General features: G+C 36.5%; 1 protein-coding gene across 1 annotated transcript in view; it reads right to left on the reverse strand.

The window, feature by feature from the left end:
• The window catches only part of LOC311115282 (protein eyes shut homolog), a gene marked incomplete at both ends in the record, with an annotated part of 72,457 nt that extends 46,448 nt beyond the window's left edge, over nucleotides 1-26,009 (reverse strand). Inside the window, one exon of the mRNA XM_084190477.1 lies at nucleotides 25,864-26,009. Coding sequence (XP_084046603.1) covers nucleotides 25,864-26,009 — 146 coding nt within the window. The remainder of the gene's footprint in view (nucleotides 1-25,863) is intronic.
• Nucleotides 26,010-26,585: the final 576 nt, after the last annotated feature.

A 26,585-nucleotide genomic window follows, 5' to 3' on the forward strand; every position in this document is an offset into this window, starting at 1 on the left:
AACCTGTTCCTCTTCAGCCAGTCACTGCTCCATCATGATGTAGGCCTATAACCTAGCTCACTACAGTAAGACAGCCTGTTCCTCTTCAGACAGTCACTGCTCCATCATGATGTAGGCCTATAACCTAGCTCACTACAGTAAGACAGCCTGTTCCTCTTCAGACAGTCACTGCTCCATCATGATGTAGGCCTATAACCTAGCTCACTACAGTAAGACAGCCTGTTCCTCTTCAGACAGTCACTGCTCCATCATGATGTAGGCCTATAACCTAGCTCACTACAGTAAGACAGCCTGTTCCTCATCAGCCAGTCACTGCTCCATCATGATGTAGGCCTATAACCTAGCTCACTACAGTAAGACAGCCTGTTCCTCATCAGACAGTCACTGCTCCATCATGATGTAGGCCTATAACCTAGCTCACTACAGTAAGACAGCCTGTTCCTCTTCAGACAGTCACTGCTCCATCATGATGTAGGCCTATAACCTAGCTCACTACAGTAAGACAGCCTGTTCCTCTTCAGCCAGTCACTGCTCCATCATGATGTAGGCCTATAACCTAGCTCACTACAGTAAGACAGCCTGTTCCTCTTCAGACAGTCACTGCTCCATCATGATGTAGGCCTATAACCTAGCTCACTACAGTAAGATAGCCTGTTCCTCATCAGACAGTCACTGCTCCATCATGATGTAGGCCTATAACCTAGCTCACTACAGTAAGACAGCCTGCTCTATCATGTGCGTGCCACACAGACAGACACACAAACCTGTTCTCCTCCCCCAGAAAGGAATATTAGAAAATATTGCAAGCTCCCTTGCAATTAGACTCTGCCCAGACATACAAAAACCTTATCTTTCATCATGATTCGTCCGGTTGCATTCAATTTCGCTCTATCGCCCAACTGTCGTTTAAGCTGTTGTTTTTGTGTTTTTTTTTTTATATTAAAAAAATATGGGGATGGCCAACAGGGGCAATAGCATCGTATATCCTAATGATTTATGGGTACATAATCACAATACAACAAATGTTGACATCGCCCAAACCTACTAAACAGGGAATAGGGTGTGATCTGGGACATACTCTGGTCAAATTTCAATAAGTTCATGCTTAAAGGGCCAGTCCGCAGTTCAAACAATAGCAAAGCGTTCTCCTCGCCCCAGTTTCGGTAAAAAGATAAATGAACCCTATTACTTTCTTCCAGAAAACTGTTGTAAAGAATAACCCAACAGCTCTGTCTTGCTGCCTAAATCTCTTTGTTTTTGTCTTTTGCAGAAGGCATATATAAATTAATAGATAATTATAGATAATTAACATGTTGTAATTAAACAGTCTCAATGTGCTCATTCAGAGCAGCCAGTGACAATTCCCTCCATATTGACCTGCTAGTTCAGTCTTAATGACTTCATCTGCGTCCCAAAATGGCACCCTATTCCCTATATAGTGCACTTCTTCAAAAGTAGTGCACTATATAGGGAATAACATGCCATTTGGGACGGGTCCTTTATTTCTGCTTCAGCAAGCCTTCTATAAACACAACGAGTTCCTCCTGCTACTTTACTGACCACATATACAACTTGTGTTTAAATCAGAATGAAAGCTGAAAAGATACTGTATGTTTTTGTAAATTAAAAACAAGCTTTACAGTAAATGAGCTGATACAGTGAATAAAACTCAGAGGGTAGTTGTAGGCTCGCCCTTGTTGTGTTAGATGTAATGAAATGTTAATGCTCGCCCACACAACGCCATACACGCTGTCTGCCATTTGCCTGATACTGCTAAAACCGGGATTCATCCGTGAAGAGCACACTTCTCCAGCGTGCCAGTGGCTATCGAAGGTGAGCATTTGCCCACTGAAGTCGGTTACGACACCGAACTGCAGTCAGGTCAAGACCCTGGTGAGGACGACGAGCACACAGATGAGCTTCCCTGAGACGGTTTCTGACAGTTTGTGCAGAAATTATTTGGTTGTGCAAACCCACAGTTTCATCAGCTATCTGGGTGGCTCGTCTCAGATGATCCCGCAGGTGAAGAAGCCGGATATGGAGGTCCTGCGCTGGCGTGGTTACACGTGGTATGCGGTTGTGAGGCCGGTTGGATGTACTGCTAAATTCTCTAAAACGACGCTGGAGACGGCTTATGGTAGAGAAATCAACAATATATTCTCTGGCAACAGCTCTGGTGGACATTCCTGCAGTCAGCATGCCAATCGCACGTTCCCTCAAAACTTCAGACATCTGTGGCATTGTGTTGTGTGACAAAACTGCACATTTTAGAGTGGCCTTTTACTGTCCCCAGCACAAGGTGCACCTGTGCAATGATTATGCTGTTTAATCAGCTTCTTGATATGCCACACCTGTCAGGTGGATATACTATCTTGGCAGAGGGTAAATGCTCCCTTACAGGGATGTAAACACATTTGTGCAGAACATTTGAGAGAAATAAGCTTTTTGTGCCAATTTCTGGGAACTTTTATTTCAACGTATGGAAAATGTCTGGGATCTTTTATTTCAGCTCATGAAACATAGAACAAACACTTTACATGTTGCGTTTATATTTTTGTTCAGTATACTGTTAGCGGTTTTGGTTTTTCCATTTATATTTTGAGGTTGGACTTTAGCATGTATAGTTCGTTAGCACGTAGTCAGTATGTGTTACACCTGTTCTGGTTGCCAATTCATTAGTGGGAAGGTATTTCACCTGTCCTGGTCCAGGTGCTATTTAAGAGTGGCTGGACCAGTGCTCCATTTGTCTTGAGAGATGCGGATGGTCAACACCTTTAGTTGGCTCTCCCTAGTTTGATTACCAGAAAAACAATAATTTACCTGATTTTGTTTGGCTCCACTTTGTGGTTTACTTCCTGTCTTTAAGCTTGGTGTGGTGTTTTCTTTTGTTTGCCTCTTCTTAGGCAAATCTTGTGGGCGCTCATGGTGGGTGTCTTTTAGGGTCCATTTGTTGTTGCTAGTCAACCTCCAGTGGACACCCCCCATGAGTGTCTTTCAGAACCCATCCTAAAACCCCTCCTGTTTCGTTTTGGTTGTTGTCAGTGACTCTTTGTTAGTTCCGCCTTCTGTTTGAGCGGCATTATTTGGTTTTCTTGCTGGGGAACGTAACAATACACTTAATTTCACAGTTTTATAATGTATATGTAGATACAGTAGGTCTAATAATAATAATAATAATAGGGACTGTTCTTCTACACAATATACCAGTCCGTAGTTTTGTTATGTTACAACTTGAGGAAGTACCTTTTCTCCTGTAGCTATGTATTAACTTGAGGAAGTACATTTTCTCCTGTAGTTATGTATTAACTTAAGGAAGTACCCTTTCTCCTGTAGTTATGTGTTAACTTAAGGAAGTACATTTTCTCCTGTAGTTATGTATTAACTTAAGGATGTACCTTTTCTCCTGTAGTTATGTATTAACTTAAGGAAGTACCTTTTCTTCTGTAGGTATGTGTTAACTTAAGGAAGTACCTTTTCTCCTGTAGTTATTTGTTAACTTAAGGAAGTACCTTTTCTCCTGTAGTTATGTATTAACTTATGGAAGTACCTTTTCTCCTGTAGGTATGTGTTAACTTAAGGAAGTACCTTTTCTCCTGTAGTTATGGGTTAACTTAAGGAAGTACCTTTTCTCCTGTAGTTATGTATTAACTTAAGGAAGTACCTTTTCTCCTGTAGTTATGTATAAACTTAAGGAAGTACCTTTTCTCCTGTAGCTATATATTAACTTAAGGAAGTACATTTTCTCCTGTAGTTATGTATTAACTTAAGGAAGTACCTTTTCTGCTGAAGGTATGTGTTAACTTAAGGAAGTACCCTTTCTCCTGTAGTTATATGTTAACTTAAGGAAGTAACTTTTCTCCTGTAGTTATGTATTAACTTATGGAAGTACCTTTTCTCCTGTAGTTATGTATTAACTTATGGAAGTACCTTTTCTCCTGTAGTTATGTATTAATTTAAGGAAGTACCTTTTCTCCTGTAGTTATGTATTAACTTAAGGAAGTACCTTTTCTCCTGTAGTTATGTATAAACTTAAGGAAGTACCTTTTCTCCTGTAGCTATATATTAACTTAAGGAAGTACATTTTCTCCTGTAGTTATGTATTAACTTAAGGAAGTACCTTTTCTGCTGAAGGTATGTGTTAACTTAAGGAAGTACCCTTTCTCCTGTAGTTATATGTTAACTTAAGGAAGTAACTTTTCTCCTGTAGTTATGTATTAACTTATGGAAGTACCTTTTCTCCTGTAGTTATGTATTAACTTATGGAAGTACCTTTTCTCCTGTAGTTATGTATTAATTTAAGGAAGTACCTTTTCTCCTGTAGGTACAGTGGGGGGAAAAAGTATTTAGTCAGCCACCAATTGTGCAAGTTCTCCCACTTAAAAAGATGAGAGAGGCCTGTAATTTTCATCATAGGTACACGTCAACTATGACAGACAAAATGAGAAAACAAATTCCTGAAAATCACATTGTAGGATTTTTAATGAAATAATTTGCAAATTATGGTGGAAAATAAGTATTTGGTCAATAACAAAAGTTTCTCAATACTTTGTTATATACCCTTTGTTGGCAATGACAAAGATCGAACGTTTTCTGTAAGTCTTCACAAGGTTTTCACACACTGTTGCTGGTATTTTGGCCCATTCCTCCATGCAGATCTCCTCTAGAGCAGTGATGTTTTGGGGCTGTCGCTGGGCAACACGGACTTTCAACTCTCTCCAAAGATTTTCTATGAGGTTGAGATCTGGAGACTGGCTAGGCCACTCCAGGACCTTGAAATGCTTCTTACGAAGCCACTCCTTCGTTGCCCGGGCGGTGTGTTTGGGATCATTGTCATGCTGAAAGACCCAGCCACGTTTCATCTTCAATGCCCTTGCTGATGGAAGGAGGTTTTCACTCAAAATCTCACGATACATGGCCCCATTCATTCTTTCCTTTACACGGATCAGTCGTCCTGGTCCCTTTGCAGAAAAACAGCCCCAAAGCATGATGTTTCCACCCCCATGCTTCACAGTAGGTATGGTGTTCTTTGGATGCAACTCAGCATTCTTTGTCCTCCAAACACGACGAGTTGAGTTTTTACCAAAAAGTACTATTTTGGATTCATCTGACAATATGACATTCTCCCAATCCTCTTCTTGATCATCCAAATGCACTCTAGCAAACTTCAGACGGGCCTGGACATGTACTGGCTTAAGCAGGGGGACACGTCTGGCACTGCAGGATGAGTCCCTGGAGGCGCAGTGTGTTACTGATGGTAGGCTTTGTTACTTTGGTCCCAGCTCTCTGCAGGTCATTCAATAGGTCCCCCCGTGTGGTTCTGGGATTTTTGCTCACCGTTCTTGTGATCATTTTGACCCCACGGGGTGAGATCTTGCATGGAACCCCAGATCGAGGGAGATTATCAGTGGTCTTGTATGTCTTCCATTTCCTAATAATTGCTCCCACAGTTGATTTCTTCAAACCAAGCTGCTTACCTATTGCAGATTCAGTCTTCCCTGCCTGGTGCATGTCTACAATTTTGTTTCTGGTGTCCTTTGACAGCTCTTTGGTCTTGGCCATAGTGGAGTTTGGAGTGTGACTGTTTGAGGTTGTGGACAGGTGTCTTTTATACTGATAACAAGTTCAAACAGGTGCCATTAATACAGGTAACGAGTGGAGGACAGAGGAGCCTCTTAAAGAAGAAGTTACAGGTCTGTGAGAGCCTGAAATCTTGCTTGTTTGTAGGTGACCAAATACTTATTTTCCACCATAATTTGCAAATAAATTCATTAAAAATCCTACAATGTGATTTTCTGGATTTTTTTTCTTCTCAATTTGTCTGTCATAGTTGACGTGTACCTATGATGAAAATTACAGGCCTCTCTCATCTTTTTAAGTGGGATAACTTGCACAATTGGTGGCTGACTAAATACTTTTTCCCCCCACTGTATTTGTTAACTTAAGGAAGTACATTTTCTCCTGTAGTTATGTATTAACTTAAGGAAGTACCTTTTCTCCTGTAGTTATGTATTAACTTAAGGAAGTACCTTTTCTCCTGTAGTTATGTATTAACTTAAGAAAGTACCTTTTCTCCTGTAGTTATCTATTAACTTGAGGAAGTACCTTTTCTCCTGTAGTTATGCTATGTATTAACTTAAGGAAGTACATTTTCTCCTGTAGTTATGTATTAACTTATGGAAGTACATTTTCTCCTGTAGTTATGTATTAACTTGAGGAAGTACCCTTTCTCCTGTAGTTATGTTATGTATTAACTTAAGGAAGTACCTTTTCTCCTGTAGTTATGTATTAACTTATGGAAGTACATTTTCTCCTGTAGTTATGTATTAACTTGAGGAAGTATCTTTTCTCCTGTAGTTATGTTATGTATTAACTTAAGAACCTTTTCTCCTGTAGCTATGTATTAACTTAAGGAAGTACATTTTCTCCTGTAGTTATGTATTAACTTGAGGAAGTACATTTTCTCCTGTAGTTATGTGTTAACTTAAGGAAGTACCCTTTCCCTTGTAGTTATATATTAACTTGAGGAAGTACCTTTTCTCCTGTAGTTATGTATTAACTTGAGGAAGTACCTTTTCTCCTGTAGTTATGTATTAACTTGAGGAAGTACCTTTTCTCCTGTAGTTATGTTATGTATTAACTTAAGGAAGTACCCTTTCTCCTGTAGTTATGTATTAACTTAAGAAAGTACATTTTCTCCTGTAGTTATGTATTAACTTGATGAAGTACCTTTTCTCCTGTAGTTATGTTATGTATTAACTTAAGGAAGTACCTTTTCTCCTGTAGTTATGTATTAACTTATGGAAGTACCTTTTCTCCTGTAGGTATGTGTTAACTTAAGGAAGTACCTTTTCTCATGGGGTTATGTATTAACTTGAGGAAGTACCTTTTCTCCTGTAGGTATGTGTTAACTTAAGGAAGTACCTTTTCTCCTGTAGTTATGTATTAACTTAAGAAAGTACCTTTTCTCCTGTAGTTATGTATTAACTTAAGTACCTTTTCTCCTGTAGTTATGTATTAACTTGAGGAAGTACCTTTTCTCCTGTAGTTATGTTATGTATTAACTTAAGGAAGTACCTTTTCTCCTGTAGTTATGTATTAACTTATGGAAGTACCTTTTCTCCTGTAGGTATGTGTTAACTTAAGGAAGTACCTTTTCTCATGGGGTTATGTATTAACTTGAGGAAGTACCTTTTCTCCTGTAGGTATGTGTTAACTTAAGGAAGTACCTTTCCTCTTGTAGTTATGTATTAACTTAAGAAAGTACCTTTTCTCCTGTAGTTATCTATTAACTTGAGGAAATACCTTTTCTCCTGTAGTTATGTTATGTATTAACTTAAGGAAGTACCTTTTCTCCTGTAGTTATGTATTAACTTATGGAAGTACATTTTTTCCTGTAGTTATGTATTAACTTGAGGAAGTACCTTTTCTCCTGTAGTTATGTTATGTATTAACTTAAGGAAGTACCTTTCCTCCTGTAGTTATGTATTAACTTATCGAAGTACATTTTCTCCTGTAGTTATGTATTAACTTGAGGAAGTACCTTTTCTCCTGTAGTTATGTTATATATTAACTTAAGTACCTTTTCTCCTGTAGAGATGTATTAACTTAAGGAAGTACATTTTTTCCTGTAGTTATGTATTAACTTGAGGAAGTACCTTTTCTCCTGTAGTTATGTGTTAACTTAAGGAAGTACCTTTTCCCTTGTAGTTATGTATTAACTTGAGGAAGTACCTTTTCTCCTGTAGTTATGTTATGTATTAACTTAAGGAAGTACCTTTTCTCCTGTAGTTATGTATTAACTTATGGAAGTACCTTTTCTCCCGTAGGTATGTGTTAACTTGAGGAAGTACCTTTTCTCATGGGGTTATGTATTAACTTAAGAAAGTACCTTTTCTCCTGTAGTTATGCATTAACTTAAGAAAGTACCTTTTCTCCTGTAGTTATGTATTAACTTGAGGAAGTACCTTTTCTCCTGTAGTTATGTTATGTATTAACTTAAGGAAGTACCTTTTCTCCTGTAGTTATGTATTAACTTATGGAAGTACCTTTTCTACTGTAGGTATGTGTTAACTTAAGGAAGTACATTTTCTCCTGTAGTTATGTATTAACTTAAGAAAGTACCTTTTCTTCTGTAGTTATGCATTAACTTAAGAAAGTACCTTTTCTCCTGTAGTTATCTATTAACTTGAGGAAATACCTTTTCTCCTGTAGTTATGTTATGTATTAACTTAAGGAAGTACCTTTTCTCCTGTAGTTATGTATTAACTTATGGAAGTACATTTTTTCCTGTAGTTATGTATTAACTTGAGGAAGTACCTTTTCTCCTGTAGTTATGTTATGTATTAACTTAAGGAAGTACCTTTCCTCCTGTAGTTATGTATTAACTTATCGAAGTACATTTTCTCCTGTAGTTATGTATTAACTTGAGGAAGTACCTTTTCTCCTGTAGTTATGTTATGTATTAACTTAAGTACCTTTTCTCCTGTAGAGATGTATTAACTTAAGGAAGTACATTTTTTCCTGTAGTTATGTATTAACTTGAGGAAGTACCTTTTCTCCTGTAGTTATGTGTTAACTTAAGGAAGTACCTTTTCCCTTGTAGTTATGTATTAACTTGAGGAAGTACCTTTTCTCCTGTAGTTATGTTATGTATTAACTTAAGGAAGTACCTTTTCTCCTGTAGTTATGTATTAACTTATGGAAGTACCTTTTCTCCCGTAGGTATGTGTTAACTTGAGGAAGTACCTTTTCTCATGGGGTTATGTATTAACTTAAGAAAGTACCTTTTCTCCTGTAGTTATGCATTAACTTAAGAAAGTACCTTTTCTCCTGTAGTTATGTATTAACTTGAGGAAGTACCTTTTCTCCTGTAGTTATGTTATGTATTAACTTAAGGAAGTACCTTTTCTCCTGTAGTTATGTATTAACTTATGGAAGTACCTTTTCTCCTGTAGGTATGTGTTAACTTAAGGAAGTACATTTTCTCCTGTAGTTATGTATTAACTTAAGAAAGTACCTTTTCTCCTGTAGTTATGCATTAACTTAAGAAAGTACCTTTTCTCCTGTAGTTATGTATTAACTTGAGGAAGTACCTTTTCTCCTGTAGTTATGTTATGTATTAACTTAAGGAAGTACCTTTTCTCCTGTAGTTATGTATTAACTTATGGAAGTACCTTTTCTCCTGTAGTTATGTATTAACTTGAGGAAGTACATTTTCTCCTGTAGTTATGTGTTAACTTAAGGAAGTACCCTTTCCCTTGTAGTTATGTATTAACTTGAGGAAGTACCTTTTCTCCTGTAGTTATGTATTAACTTGAGGAAGTACCTTTTCTCCTGTAGTTATGTATTAACTTGAGGAAGTACCTTTTCTCCTGTAGTTATGTTATGTATTAACTTAAGTACATTTTCTCCTGTAGGTATGTATTAACTTAAGGAAGTACCTTTTCCCTTGTAGTTATGTATTAACTTGAGGAAGTACCTTTTCTCCTGTAGTTATGTTATGTATTAACTTAAGGAAGTACCTTTTCTCCTGTAGTTATGTATTAACTTATGGAAGTACCTTTTCTCCTGTAGGTATGTGTTAACTTAAGGAAGTACCTTTTCTCATGGGGTTATGTATTAACTTGAGGAAGTACCTTTTCTCCTGTAGGTATGTGTTAACTTAAGGAAGTACCTTTTCTCCTGTAGTTATGTATTAACTTAAGTACCTTTTCTCCTGTAGTTATGTATTAACTTGAGGAAGTACCTTTTCTCCTGTAGTTATGTTATGTATTAACTTAAGGAAGTACCTTTTCTCCTGCAGTTATGTATTAACTTATGGAAGTACCTTTTCTCCTGTAGGTATGTGTTAACTGAAGGAAGTACCTTTTCTCATGGGGTTATGTATTAACTTGAGGAAGTACCTTTTCTCCTGTAGGTATGTGTTAACTTAAGGAAGTACCTTTTCTCCTGTAGTTATGTATTAACTTAAGAAAGTACCTTTTCTCCTGTAGTTATCTATTAACTTGAGGAAATACCTTTTCTCCTGTAGTTATGTTATGTATTAACTTAAGGAAGTACCTTTTCTCCTGTAGTTATGTATTAACTTATGGAAGTACATTTTTTCCTGTAGTTATGTATTAACTTGAGGAAGTACCTTTTCTCCTGTAGTTATGTTATGTATTAACTTAAGGAAGTACCTTTCCTCCTGTAGTTATGTATTAACTTATCGAAGTACATTTTCTCCTGTAGTTATGTATTAACTTGAGGAAGTACCTTTTCTCCTGTAGTTATGTTATGTATTAACTTAAGTACCTTTTCTCCTGTAGAGATGTATTAACTTAAGGAAGTACATTTTTTCCTGTAGTTATGTATTAACTTGAGGAAGTACCTTTTCTCCTGTAGTTATGTGTTAACTTAAGGAAGTACCTTTTCCCTTGTAGTTATGTATTAACTTGAGGAAGTACCTTTTCTCCTGTAGTTATGTTATGTATTAACTTAAGGAAGTACCTTTTCTCCTGTAGTTATGTATTAACTTATGGAAGTACCTTTTCTCCCGTAGGTATGTGTTAACTTGAGGAAGTACCTTTTCTCATGGGGTTATGTATTAACTTAAGAAAGTACCTTTTCTCCTGTAGTTATGCATTAACTTAAGAAAGTACCTTTTCTCCTGTAGTTATGTATTAACTTGAGGAAGTACCTTTTCTCCTGTAGTTATGTTATGTATTAACTTAAGGAAGTACCTTTTCTCCTGTAGTTATGTATTAACTTATGGAAGTACCTTTTCTCCTGTAGGTATGTGTTAACTTAAGGAAGTACATTTTCTCCTGTAGTTATGTATTAACTTAAGAAAGTACCTTTTCTCCTGTAGTTATGCATAAACTTAAGAAAGTACCTTTTCTCCTGTAGTTATGTATTAACTTATGGAAGTACCTTTTCTCCTGTAGTTATGTATTAACTTGAGGAAGTACCTTTTCTCCTGTAGTTATGTTATGTATTAACTTAAGGAAGTACCTTTTCTCCTGTAGTTATGTATTAACTTATGGAAGTACCTTTTCTCCTGTAGTTATGTATTAACTTGAGGAAGTACATTTTCTCCTGTAGTTATGTGTTAACTTAAGGAAGTACCCTTTCCCTTGTAGTTATGTATTAACTTGAGGAAGTACCTTTTCTCCTGTAGTTATGTATTAACTTGAGGAAGTACCTTTTCTCCTGTAGTTATGTATTAACTTGAGGAAGTACCTTTTCTCCTGTAGTTATGTTATGTATTAACTTAAGTACATTTTCTCCTGTAGGTATGTATTAACTTAAGGAAGTACCTTTTCCCCTGTAGTTATGTATTAACTTAAGGAAGTACCTTTTCCCTTGTAGTTATGTATTAACTTGAGGAAGTACATTTTCTCCTGTAGTTATGTATTAACTTGAGGAAGTACCTTTTCTCCTGTAGTTATGTTATGTATTAACTTAAGGAAGTACCCTTTCTCCTGTAGTTATGTATTAACTTAAGAAAGTACATTTTCTCCTGTAGTTATGTATTAACTTGAGGAAGTACCTTTTCTCCTGTAGTTATGTTATGTATTAACTTAAGGAAGTACCTTTTCTCCTGTAGTTATGTATTAACTTATGGAAGTACCTTTTCTCCTGTAGGTACGTGTTAACTTAAGGAAGTACCTTTTCTCATGGGGTTATGTATTAACTTGAGGAAGTACCTTTTCTCCTGTAGTTATGTGTTAACTTAAGGAAGTACCTTTTCTCCTGTAGTTATGTATTAACTTAAGAAAGTACCTTTTCTCCTGTAGTTATGTATTAACTTAAGTACCTTTTCTCCTGTAGTTATGTATTAACTTGAGGAAGTACCTTTTCTCCTGTAGTTATGTTATGTATTAACTTAAGGAAGTACCTTTTCTCCTGTAGTTATGTATTAACTTATGGAAGTACCTTTTCTCCTGTAGGTATGTGTTAACTTAAGGAAGTACCTTTTCTCATGGGGTTATGTGTTAACTTAAGGAAGTACCTTTTCTCCTGTAGTTATGTATTAACTTAAGAAAGTACCTTTTCTCCTGTAGTTATCTATTAACTTGAGGAAATACCTTTTCTCCTGTAGTTATGTTATGTATTAACTTAAGGAAGTACCTTTTCTCCTGTAGTTATGTATTAACTTATGGAAGTACATTTTTTCCTGTAGTTATGTATTAACTTGAGGAAGTACCTTTTCTCCTGTAGTTATGTTATGTATTAACTTAAGGAAGTACCTTTCCTCCTGTAGTTATGTATTAACTTATCGAAGTACATTTTCTCCTGTAGTTATGTATTAACTTGAAGAAGTACCCTTTCTCCTGTAGTTATGTTATGTATTAACTTAAGTACCTTTTCTCCTGTAGAGATGTATTAACTTAAGGAAGAACATTTTTTCCTGTAGTTATGTATTAACTTGAGGAAGTACCTTTTCTCCTGTAGTTATGTGTTAACTTAAGGAAGTACCTTTTCCCTTGTAGTTATGTATTAACTTGAGGAAGTACCTTTTCTCCTGTAGTTATGTTATGTATTAACTTAAGGAAGTACCTTTTCTCCTGTAGTTATGTATTAACTTATGGAAGTACCTTTTCTCCCGTAGGTATGTGTTAACTTGAGGAAGTACCTTTTCTCATGGGGTTATGTATTAACTTGAGGAAGTACCTTTTCTCCTGTAGGTATGTGTTAACTTAAGGAAGTACCTTTTCTCCTGTAGTTATGTGTTAACTTAAGGAAGTACCTTTTCCCTTGTAGTTATGTATTAACTTGAGGAAGTACCTTTTCTCCTGTAGTTATGTTATGTATTAACTTAAGGAAGTACCTTTTCTCCTGTAGTTATGTATTAACTTATCGAAGTATATTTTCTCCTGTAGTTATGTATTAACTTGAGGAAGTACCTTTTCTCCTGTAGTTATGTTATGTATTAACTTAAGAAAGTACCTTTTCTCCTGTAGTTATGCATTAACTTAAGAAAGTACCTTTTCTCCTGTAGTTATGTATTAACTTGAGGAAGTACCTTTTCTCCTGTAGTTATGTTATGTATTAACTTAAGGAAGTACCTTTTCTCCTGTAGTTATGTATTAACTTATGGAAGTACCTTTTCTCCTGTAGTTATGTATTAACTTATGGAAGTACATTTTCTCCTGTAGTTATGTATTAACTTAAGGAAGTACCTTTTCTCCTGTAGTTATGCATTAACTTAAGAAAGTACCTTTTCTCCTGTAGTTATGTATTAACTTGAGGAAGTACCTTTTCTCCTGTAGTTATGTTATGTATTAACTTAAGGAAGTACCTTTTCTCCTGTAGTTATGTATTAACTTATGGAAGTACCTTTTCTCCTGTAGGTATGTGTTAACTTAAGGAAGTACCTTTTCTCATGGGGTTATGTGTTAACTTAAGGAAGTACCTTTTCTCCTGTAGTTATGTATTAACTTAAGAAAGTACCTTTTCTCCTGTAGTTATCTATTAACTTGAGGAAATACCTTTTCTCCTGTAGTTATGTTATGTATTAACTTAAGGAAGTACCTTTTCTCCTGTAGTTATGTATTAACTTATGGAAGTACATTTTTTCCTGTAGTTATGTATTAACTTGAGGAAGTACCTTTTCTCCTGTAGTTATGTTATGTATTAACTTAAGGAAGTACCTTTCCTCCTGTAGTTATGTATTAACTTATCGAAGTACATTTTCTCCTGTAGTTATGTATTAACTTGAAGAAGTACCCTTTCTCCTGTAGTTATGTTATGTATTAACTTAAGTACCTTTTCTCCTGTAGAGATGTATTAACTTAAGGAAGAACATTTTTTCCTGTAGTTATGTATTAACTTGAGGAAGTACCTTTTCTCCTGTAGTTATGTGTTAACTTAAGGAAGTACCTTTTCCCTTGTAGTTATGTATTAACTTGAGGAAGTACCTTTTCTCCTGTAGTTATGTTATGTATTAACTTAAGGAAGTACCTTTTCTCCTGTAGTTATGTATTAACTTATGGAAGTACCTTTTCTCCCGTAGGTATGTGTTAACTTGAGGAAGTACCTTTTCTCATGGGGTTATGTATTAACTTGAGGAAGTACCTTTTCTCCTGTAGGTATGTGTTAACTTAAGGAAGTACCTTTTCTCCTGTAGTTATGTGTTAACTTAAGGAAGTACCTTTTCCCTTGTAGTTATGTATTAACTTGAGGAAGTACCTTTTCTCCTGTAGTTATGTTATGTATTAACTTAAGGAAGTACCTTTTCTCCTGTAGTTATGTATTAACTTATCGAAGTATATTTTCTCCTGTAGTTATGTATTAACTTGAGGAAGTACCTTTTCTCCTGTAGTTATGTTATGTATTAACTTAAGAAAGTACCTTTTCTCCTGTAGTTATGCATTAACTTAAGAAAGTACCTTTTCTCCTGTAGTTATGTATTAACTTGAGGAAGTACCTTTTCTCCTGTAGTTATGTTATGTATTAACTTAAGGAAGTACCTTTTCTCCTGTAGTTATGTATTAACTTATGGAAGTACCTTTTCTCCTGTAGTTATGTATTAACTTATGGAAGTACATTTTCTCCTGTAGTTATGTATTAACTTAAGGAAGTACCTTTTCTCCTGTAGTTATGCATTAACTTAAGAAAGTACCTTTTCTCCTGTAGTTATGTATTAACTTGAGGAAGTACCTTTTCTCCTGTAGTTATGTTATGTATTAACTTAAGGAAGTACCTTTTCTCCTGTAGTTATGTATTAACTTATGGAAGTACCTTTTCTCCTGTAGTTATGTATTAACTTATGGAAGTACATTTTCTCCTGTAGTTATGTATTAACTTGAGGAAGTACCTTTTCTCCTGTAGTTATGTTATGTATTAACTTAAGAAAGTACCTTTTCTCCTGTAGCTATGTATTAACTTAAGGAAGTACATTTTCTCCTGTAGTTATGTGTTAACTTAAGGAAATACCTTTTCCCTTGTAGTTATGTATTAACTTGAGGAAGTACCTTTTCTCCTGTAGTTATGTTATGTATTAACTTAAGTACCTTTTCTCCTGTAGCTATGTATTAACTTAAGGAAGTACATTTTCTCCTGTAGTTATGTATTAACTTGAGGAAGTACCTGTTCTCCTGTAGTTATGTGTTAACTTAAGGAAGTACCTTTTCCCTTGTAGTTATGTATTAACTTGAGGAAGTACCTTTTCTCCTGTAGTTATGTTATGTATTAACTTAAGTACCTTTTCTCCTGTAGCTATGTATTAACTTAAGGAAGTACATTTTCTCCTGTAGTTATGTATTAACTTGAGGAAGTACCTGTTCTCCTGTAGTTATGTGTTAACTTAAGGAAGTACCTTTTCCCTTGTAGTTATGTATTAACTTGAGGAAGTACCTTTTCTCCTGTAGGTATGTGTTAACTTGAGGAAGTACCTTTTCTCATGGGGTTATGTATTAACTTGAGGAAGTACCTTTTCTCCTGTAGGTATGTGTTAACTTAAGGAAGTACCTTTTCTCCTGTAGTTATGTATTAACTTGAGGAAGTACCTTTTCTCCTGTAGTTATATATTGACTTAAGGAAGTACCTTTTCTCCTGTAGGTATGTTATGTATTAACTTAAGGAAGTACCTTTTCTCCTGTAGTTATGTATTAACTTAAGGAAGTACCTTTTGTCCTGTAGGTATGTGTTAACTTAAGGAAGAACCTTTTCTCCTGTAGTTATGTATTAACTTAAGGAAGTACCTTTTCTCCTATAGTTATGTATTAATTTGAGGAAGTACCTTTTCTCCTGTAGTTATGTATTAATTTGAGGAAGTACCTTTTCTCCTGTAGTTATGTTATGTATTAACTTAAGGAAGTACCTTTTCTCCTGTAGGTATGTGTTAACTTAAGGAAGTACCTTTTCTCCTGTAGTTATGTATTGACTGAAGGAAGTACCTTTTCTCCTGTAGGTATGTTATGTATTAACTTAAGGAAGTACCTTTTCTCCTGTAGTTATGTATTAACTTAAGGAAGTACCTTTTCTCCTGTAGGTATGTGTTAACTTAAGGAAGAACCTTTTCTCCTGTAGTTATGTATTAACTTAAGGAAGTACCTTTTCTCCTGTAGGTATGTGTTAACTTAAGGAAGAACCTTTTCTCCTGTAGTTATGTATTAACTTAAGGAAGTACCTTTTCTCCTATAGTTATGTATTAATTTGAGGAAGTACCTTTTCTCCTGTAGTTATGTATTAATTTGAGGAAGTACCTTTTCTCCTGTAGTTATGTTATGTATTAACTTAAGGAAGTACCTTTTCTCCTGTAGGTATGTGTTAACTTAAGGAAGTACCTTTTCTCCTGTAGTTATGTGTTAACTTAAGGAAGTACCTTTTCTCCTGTAGTTATGTATTAATTTGAGGAAGTACCTTTTCTCCTGTAGTTATGTATTAACTTGAGGAAGTACATTTTCTCCTACACGCTACATGTAATCTTCCATCCTCCTGTTCTCAGCAGGCATTCACAACCTATCCCCTTCTCTCTCTTCTCTCTCTGAATAGGATAGAAAAAATATAATAGTTTGTGAATTTAAAAAGTTTCCAGCTGCGAGAGGTAATTGAGATTTAATTTCTCTCAGATGGACTCTCCTGTAAGAGCCTTTAAGAAGGTTAACATTGGGATTTATCATAACTGCATTGCTCTTCATTTTTCACAAAGCCAGGTGTCAAGGTGTATTATTCATCTTCTCGCCAGACCCCCGTTAAGGAAGTGTAGGTTGAGAGGCTCTTTATATAATATGATTACAAATAGTTGTTGACATAGTCAGGCTGTGTGTTATGGTACAGTATGTTATGGTATATGTTAATGTTATACTGTTAATATACTGTGTGTGTGTATATAGATTATATACTGTGTGTATATATATATATATATATATATATATATATATATACATACACACACACACATATACACACACACACACACTTACATTTTACATTTTACATTTTAGTCATTTAGCAGACGCTCTTATCCAGAGCGACTTACAGTTAGTGAATACATATCTTTTTATACTGGCCCCCCGTGGGAATCGAACCCACAACCCTGGCGTTGCAAACGCCATGCTCTATCAACTGAGCTACATCCCTGCCGGCCATTCCCTCCCCTACCCTGGACGACGCTGGGCCAATTGTGCGCCGCCCATGAGTCTCCCGGTCGCGGCCGGCTGCGACAGAGCCTGGATTCGAACCAGGATCTCTAGTGGCACAGTTAGCACTGCGATGCAGTGCCTTAGACCACTGCGCCACTCAGGAGTTTGGTCAAAAGTTAGTAGACCTACTTCCGGTCAAAAGTTAGTAGACCTACTCATTCAAGGTTTTTCTTTATTTTTACTATTTTCTACATTGTAGAATAATAGTGAAGACATCAAAACTATGGAAATAACACATATGGAATCATGTAGTAACCAAAAAGTGTCAAACTTGAGACAATGCTAAGAGAATACCAGAAAATGATAAGAGTATGCAAAGCTGTCATCAAGGCAAGAATCTCAAATATAAAATATATAAAACACTTTTTTGTTTACTACATGATTCCATATGTGTTATTTCATAGTTTTGATGTCTTCACTATTATTCTACAATGTAGACCATAGTAAAAATAAAGAAAAACCCTTGAATTTAGTAGGTGTTCCAGAACTTTGGACCGGTAGAATATATACATATATATACACACACACTGAACAAAAATATAAACGCAACATGTAAAGTGTTGGTCCCATGTTTCATGAGCTGAAATAAAATATCCCTGAAATGTTCCATATGCACTAAAAGTTTATTTCTCTACAAGGTTGTGCACAAATTTGTCTACATCCCTGTTAGTGAGCATTTCTCCTTTGCCAAGGTAATCAAGAAGCTGATTAAACAACATGATCATTACACAGGTGCACCTTGTGCTTGGGACAATAAAAGGCCACTCTTAAATGTGCAGTTTTGTCATACAACACAGTGCCACAGATGCCTCAATTTTGAGGCAGCGCGCAATTGGGATGCTGACTGCAGTAATGTCCACCAGAGCTGTTGCCAGATAATTTAATGTTAATTTCTCTACCATAAGCCGCCTCCAACTTCGTTTTAGAGAATTTGGAAGTATGTCCAACTGGCCTCACAACTGCAGACCACGATTAACCACGCCAGTCCAGGACCTCCACATCCGGCTTCTTCACCTGCGGGATCATCTGAGACCAGCCACCTGGACAGCTGATGAAACTGTGGGTTTGCACAACTTTGGTTGTGGAAACCCACAGTTTCATCAGTGGTGGTGGTATGATATTCCACGCAGGAATGTGACCATTGCATGGGGCCATAATTACCAGCCATACCTTGAATAGTGTTTTAAAATCAGACTTCTGTATTAGTTTTATAATATGACAGAAATTCACTTTTTACCTTACGTATAATAACAATCCTATCCTTGTTCAAGCTGTCTTTTGACAAAATAAAATCTATCTAGCATACCAAATCTAACATCCCTCGTTGCATATTTCGCAAACTGTGGATGATTCACCTAAATAAGATTCAAAATATGTTTTACTTAGAGCATGATATTACTCATATGTGCAATTTCCTACTGATAACCAAATTCATTACATCAACACATTTCTGACGCTTGCATGTATTCTGAAAACGTCACAATTTATTCTCCCATAAATCTGTATTCAAATGAATGTAAAAGCCCCTCGCTATAACACCTGACGACTTTATTTTCACGTCAACCGTTGAAACGAGTTGGAATGAATGTTGATATCCCATTTGGAGAAGGGCTTTGCCTTCCCTGATGGATGAAGCGAAGCAATATGAGAATAAATGTGATAATAGCATCAAAGTGACACAATGAGTTACAGTATTTCACTGGCGGGAGCAGATGACACACTATAGCAGCTGCATAAAAACACATTTCAATTTACAAATCATTATGTGCTAGATCAAGCCCCCGAGCAGCCAATTTAACCACTAGGCCCAAGCCATATTAACGTTTTGCCCAGTCCTTCTCTTTCCTACTTCCATTTCCTTCCACTCTTTCATCTCCTATTTTACTTGCACTCTTTACTCTTTTCTCTCTTTTTTTTTTTTTACTTACAGACGTTTTTGTTCCCTCTCTTCACTTGAAAAAGTTCTGTTACATGTCTTATTAGAGCGAATATTTCTTTGGAAGCTCAAGTCGGTTGGTTGAACCGATCCAAAACGTATCCTGTGGCCCTGCTCCCTGGGGCAGACACTAGCTGTTTCCTCAGACCAGCTTAGATGGAAGGGGAGAAAGTAATGACTTGTACAATGGCTGCATCCCAAATGCCACCCTATTCCCTATATAGTGTAATACTTTGGACCAGGGCCCTGATATAGGGAATACAGAGCCATTTGGGAAGCAGCCGAGGCTGAGCGCATAGGAGCCTAATAATAAAAGAAGCATCTTCAGTTGGGAATTGGGCCATGCCCTTCAGTTGCTCTCCAGTCGCAATACCTCAGAGAGTCCCCCCCCCCCCCCCCTCCCCTGTTTCCACTGGAAAAGGATAAATTGATGATACAGTGAAGAAGACAAATGAAATTAATCTTCCAACCAGCTGACAGGAAGCAGGATTAGATTGGTCCTCTAACAACAACAAAAAAGCTCAATATCGGTGTCTTGTGTGTAAAACATGTCCTAAATGGTGGGAGGGGAGCAAAACAACAATATAGTGGTTAAACTAAAGAGCCGAATGAAATAACAGACCAACAGAATGTAGTGGTGAAACTAAAGAGCCTAATGAAATAACAGACCAACAGAATATAGTGGTGAAACTAAAGAGCCTAATGAAATAACAGACCAACAGAATGTAGTGGTGAAACTAAAGAGCCTAATGAAATAACAGACCAACAGAATGTAGTGGTGAAACTAAAGAGTCTAATGAAATAACAGACCAACAGAATGTAGTGGTGAAACTAAAGAGCCTAATGAATTAACAGACCAACAGAATGTAGTGGTGAAACTAAAGAGCCTAATGAAATAACAGACCAACAGAATGTAGTGGTGAAACTAAAGAGCCTAATGAAATAACAGACCAACAGAATGTAGTGGTGAAACTAAAGAGCCTAATGAAATAACAGACCAACAGAATGTAGTGGTGAAACTAAAGAGCCTAATGAAATAACAGACCAACAGAATGTAGTGGTGAAACTAAAGAGCCTAATGAAATAACAGACCAACAGAATATAGTGGTGAAACTAAAGAGCCTAATGAAATAACAGACTAACAGAATGTAGTGGTGAAACTAAAGAGCCTAATGAAATAACAGACCAACAGAATGTAGTGGTGAAACTAAAGAGCCTAATGAAATAACAGACCAACAGAATATAGTGGTGAAACTAAAGAGCCTAATGAAATAACAGACCAACAGAATGTAGTGGTGAAACTAAAGAGCCTAATGAAATAACAGACCAACATAATGTAGTGGTGAAACTAAAGAGCCTAATGAAATAACAGACTAACAGAATGTAGTGGTGAAACTAAAGAGTCTAATGAAATAACAGACCAACAGAATGTAGTGGTGAAACTAAAGAGCCTAATGAAATAACAGACCAACAGAATGTAGTGGTGAAACTAAAGAGCCTAATGAAATAACAGACCAACAGAATGTAGTGGTGAAACTAAAGAGCCTAATGAAATAACAGACCAACAGAATGTAGTGGTGAAACTAAAGAGCCTAATGAAATAACAGACCAACAGAATGTAGTGGTGAAACTAAAGAGCCTAATGAAATAACAGACCAACAGAATGTAGTGGTGAAACTAAAGAGCCTAATGAAATAACAGACCAACAGAATATAGTGGTGAAACTAAAGAGCCTAATGAAATAACAGACTAACAAAATGTAGTGGTGAAACTAAAGAGCCTAATGAAATAACAGACCAACATAATGTAGTGGTGAAACTAAAGAGCCTAATGAAATAACAGACCAACAGAATATAGTGGTGAAACTAAAGAGCCTAATGAAATAACAGACCAACAGAATGTAGTGGTGAAACTAAAGAGCCTAATGAAATAACAGACCAACAGAATGTAGTGGTGAAACTAAAGAGCCTAATGAAATAACAGACCAACAGAATGTAGTGGTGAAACTAAAGAGCCTTATGAAATAACAGACCAACAGAATGTAGTGGTGAAACTAAAGAGCCTAATGAAATAACAGACCAACAGAATGTAGTGGTGAAACTAAAGAGCCTAATGAAATAACAGACCAACAGAATGTAGTGGTGAAACTAAAGAGCCTAATGAAATAACAGACCAACAGAATGTAGTGGTGAAACTAAAGAGCCTAATGAAATAACAGACTAACAGAATGTAGTGGTGAAACTAAAGAGCCTAATGAAATAACAGACCAACAGAATGTAGTGGTGAAACTAAAGAGCCTAATGAAATAACAGACCAACAGAATGTAGTGGTGAAACTAAAGAGCCTAATGAAATAACAGACCAACAGAATGTAGTGGTGAAACTAAAGAGCCTAATGAAATAACAGACCAACAGAATGTAGTGGTGAAACTAAAGAGCCTTATGAAATAACAGACCAACAGAATGTAGCGGTGAAACTAAAGAGCCTAATGAAATAACAGACCAACAGAATGTAGCGGTGAAACTAAAGAGCCTAATGAAATAACAGACCAACAGAATGTAGTGGTGAAACTAAAGAGCCTAATGAAATAACAGACCAACAGAATGTAGTGGTGAAACTAAAGAGCCTAATGAAATAACAGACCAACAGAATGTAGTGGTGAAACTAAAGAGTCTAATGAAATAACAGACCAACAGAATGTAGTGGTGAAACTAAAGAGCCTAATGAAATAACAGACCAACAGAATGTAGTGGTGAAACTAAAGAGCCTAATGAAATAACAGACCAACAGAATGTAGTGGTGAAACTAAAGAGCCTTATGAAATAACAGACCAACAGAATGTAGTGGTGAAACTAAAGAGCCTAATGAAATAACAGACCAACAGAATGTAGTGGTGAAACTAAAGAGCCTAATGAAATAACAGACCAACAGAATGTAGTGGTGAAACTAAAGAGCCTAATGAAATAACAGACCAACAGAATGTAGTGGTGAAACTAAAGAGCCTAATGAAATAACAGACTAACAGAATGTAGTGGTGAAACTAAAGAGCCTAATGAAATAACAGACCAACAGAATGTAGTGGTGAAACTAAAGAGCCTAATGAAATAACAGACCAACAGAATGTAGTGGTGAAACTAAAGAGCCTAATGAAATAACAGACCAACAGAATGTAGTGGTGAAACTAAAGAGCCTAATGAAATAACAGACCAACAGAATGTAGTGGTGAAACTAGAGAGCCTAATGAAATAACAGACCAACAGAATGTAGTGGTGAAACTAAAGAGCCTAATGAAATAACAGACCAACAGAATATAGTGGTGAAACTAAAGAGCCTAATGAAATAACAGACCAACAGAATGTAGTGGTGAAACTAAAGAGCCTAATGAAATAACAGACCAACAGAATGTAGTGGTGAAACTAAAGAGTCTAATGCAATAACAGACCAACAGAATGTAGTGGTGAAACTAAAGAGCCTAATGAAATAACAGACCAACAGAATGTAGTGGTGAAACTAAAGAGCCTAATGAAATAACAGACCAACAGAATGTAGTGGTGAAACTAAAGAGCCTAATGAAATAACAGACCAACAGAATATAGTGGTGAAACTAAAGAGCCTAATGAAATAACAGACCAACAGAATGTAGTGGTGAAACTAAAGAGCCTAATGAAATAACAGACCAACAGAATGTAGTGGTGAAACTAAAGAGCCTAATGAAATAACAGACCAACAGAATGTAGTGGTGAAACTAAAGAGTCTAATGAAATAACAGACCAACAGAATGTAGTGGTGAAACTAAAGAGCCTAATGAAATAACAGACCAACAGAATGTAGTGGTGAAACTAAAGAGCCTTATGAAATAACAGACCAACAGAATGTAGTGGTGAAACTAAAGAGCCTAATGAAATAACAGACCAACAGAATGTAGTGGTGAAACTAAAGAGTCTAATGAAATAACAGACCAACAGAATGTAGTGGTGAAACTAAAGAGCCTTATGAAATAACAGACCAACAGAATGTAGTGGTGAAACTAAAGAGCCTAATGAAATAACAGACCAACAGAATGTAGTGGTGAAACTAAAGAGCCTAATGAAATAACAGACCAACAGAATGTAGTGGTGAAACTAAAGAGCCTTATGAAATAACAGACCAACAGAATGTAGCGGTGAAACTAAAGAGCCTAATGAAATAACAGACCAACAGAATGTAGTGGTGAAACTAAAGAGCCTAATGAAATAACAGACCAACAGAATGTAGTGGTGAAACTAAAGAGCCTAATGAAATAACAGACCAACAGAATGTAGTGGTGAAACTAAAGAGCCTAATGAAATAACAGACCAACAGAATGTAGTGGTGAAACTAAAGAGCATTATGAAATAACAGACCAACAGAATGTAGTGCTGAAACTAAAGAGCCTAATGAAATAACAGACCAACAGAATGTAGTGGTGAAACTAAAGAGCCTAATGAAATAACAGACCAACAGAATGTAGTGGTGAAACTAAAGAGCCTAATGAAATAACAGACTAACAGAATGTAGTGGTGAAACTAAAGAGCCTAATGAAATAACAGACCAACAGAATGTAGTGGTGAAACTAAAGAGCCTAATGAAATAACAGACCAACAGAATGTAGTGGTGAAACTAAAGAGCCTAATGAAATAACAGACCAACAGAATATAGTGGTGAAACTAAAGAGCCTAATGAAATAACAGACCAACAGAATGTAGTGGTGAAACTAAAGAGCCTAATGAAATAACAGACCAACAGAATGTAGTGGTGAAACTAAAGAGCCTAATGAAATAACAGACCAACAGAATGTAGTGGTGAAACTAAAGAGTCTAATGAAATAACAGACCAACAGAATGTAGTGGTGAAACTAAAGAGCCTAATGAAATAACAGACCAACAGAATGTAGTGGTGAAACTAAAGAGCCTTATGAAATAACAGACCAACAGAATGTAGTGGTGAAACTAAAGAGCCTAATGAAATAACAGACCAACAGAATGTAGTGGTGAAACTAAAGAGCCTAATGAAATAACAGACCAACAGAATGTAGTGGTGAAACTAAAGAGCCTAATGAAATAACAGACCAACAGAATGTAGTGGTGAAACTAAAGAGCCTAATGAAATAACAGACCAACAGAATGTAGTGGTGAAACTAAAGAGCCTTATGAAATAACAGACCAACAGAATGTAGTGGTGAAACTAAAGAGCCTAATGAAATAACAGACCAACAGAATGTAGTGGTGAAACTAAAGAGCCTAATGAAATAACAGACCAACAGAATGTAGTGGTGAAACTAAAGAGCCTAATGAAATAACAGACCAACAGAATGTAGTGGTGAAACTAAAGAGCCTAATGAAATAACAGACCAACAGAATGTAGTGGTGAAACTAAAGAGCCTAATGAAATAACAGACTAACAGAATGTAGTGGTGAAACTAAAGAGCCTAATGAAATAACAGACCAACAGAATGTAGTGGTGAAACTAAAGAGCCTAATGAAATAACAGACCAACATAATGTAGTGGTGAAACTAAAGAGCCTAATGAAATAACAGACCAACAGAATGTAGTGGTGAAACTAAAGAGCCTAATGAAATAACAGACCAACAGAATGTAGTGGTGAAACTAAAGAGTCTAATGCAATAACAGACCAACAGAATGTAGTGGTGAAACTAAAGAGCCTAATGAAATAACAGACCAACAGAATGTAGTGGTGAAACTAAAGAGCCTAATGAAATAACAGACCAACAGAATGTAGTGGTGAAACTAAAGAGCCTAATGAAATAACAGACCAACAGAATGTAGTGGTGAAACTAAAGAGCCTAATGAAATAACAGACCAACAGAATGTAGTGGTGAAACTAAAGAGCCTAATTAAATAACAGACCAACAGAATGTAGTGGTGAAACTAAAGAGCCTAATGAAATAACAGACCAACAGAATGTAGTGGTGAAACTAAAGAGCCTAATGAAATAACAGACCAACAGAATGTAGTGGTGAAACTAAAGAGCCTAATGAAATAACAGACCAACAGAATGTAGTGGTGAAACTAAAGAGCCTAATGAAATAACAGACCAACAGAATGTAGACACAGTTGAAGACAGATTACCTTTAGATTTAAAAAAAAGTATTGTGGATGTATCTCCTGTTATCACTCTTGAAGCCTTAGATCAAAGGGAACTGTGCTGTGTGTACAATAAGATTCATTAAAATGATCACCCATTGTGCTACAGACAGTTTCTCTTCAAGCTTTTTTTTTAGCCAGTTCCAGTGTCAGACGGATGTGGTCCTGATATCATGAAGCAGCCAGCTAGACCCACCATGGTCCTGATATCATGAAGCAGCCAGCTAAACCCACCATGGTCCTGATATCATGAAGCAGCCAGCTAGACCCACCATGGTCCTGATATCATGAAGCAGCCAGCTAGAACCACCATGGTCCTGATATCATGAAGCAGCCAGCTAGACCCACCATGGTCCTGATATCATGAAGCAGCCAGCTAGACCCACCATGGTCCTGATATCATGAAGCAGCCAGCTAGAACCACCATGGTCCTGAGATCATGAAGCAGCCAGCTAGACCCACCATGGTCCTGATATCATGAAGCAGCCAGCTAGACCCACCATGGTCCTGATATCATGAAGCAGCCAGCTAGACCCACCATGGTCCTGATAAGATGTAGCCCTCTCACATTGATCTCTTTGTCACCGAGGGGTAAAGGAGCCCTACGGTGGCCCTAACGGGGAAAGTAGCTTTTAGAATTTAGTGACAGAGGGGTTAAAATAAAGGAATCTTTACCTGCATATCCAGGGGGACAGACACACTTGAAGCCTCCAGGTTTGTTGATACAGACGGCCTCGTGGAGGCAAGGTGAAACTTCACACTCATTAATATCCAGGTCACACAGGCTGCCAAAATATCCAGGTGGGCAATTGCAGTGGAACCTAGACAGTAACAAGAAGAATAACTATTAGTGATGGTTCGATTCCCACGGGGGGCCAGTATGAAAATGTATGCATTCACTAACTGTAAGTCGCTCTGGATAAGAGCGTCTGCTAAATGACTAAAATGTAAATGTAAATGATGGGATGACAATGATTATAGGAAACTGAACAGGTCAGACAGTATTAAAAAGAAGCAGAACATTTAGAGGTGGAATGACCATTAGTATACTACTGTATTTAACTGTATTCCCAGGAACACCCATAGGATGACCAAACAGTTACACAAAATGGCTACAGGAGATTTTTTCATGTGGCACTCAAGTCAACAGTGTGTGTAATTGATATAAGTGATGTAGTATCCCAAAGTCATTTTGTATTAAGTGCCCTCCTGTCTATTTGATAGTTTATGGTTGTTTTCTGTTGGTTTAGGCATTATTGATAGTAGAGAAAATTGTCAATTCATGTGATATTTTCTCGATCTATCCTCTATGACTTTATGACTGTTTTCTCCATCTATCCTCCTATGACTTTATGACTGTTTTCTCCATCTATCCTCTATGACTTTATGACTGTTTT

The sequence above is a fragment of the Coregonus lavaretus genome, assembly GCF_964263955.1.
Source record: "Coregonus lavaretus genome assembly, contig: HAP1_SCAFFOLD_2505, whole genome shotgun sequence".
Taxonomy (NCBI): Eukaryota; Metazoa; Chordata; class Actinopteri; order Salmoniformes; family Salmonidae; genus Coregonus; species Coregonus lavaretus.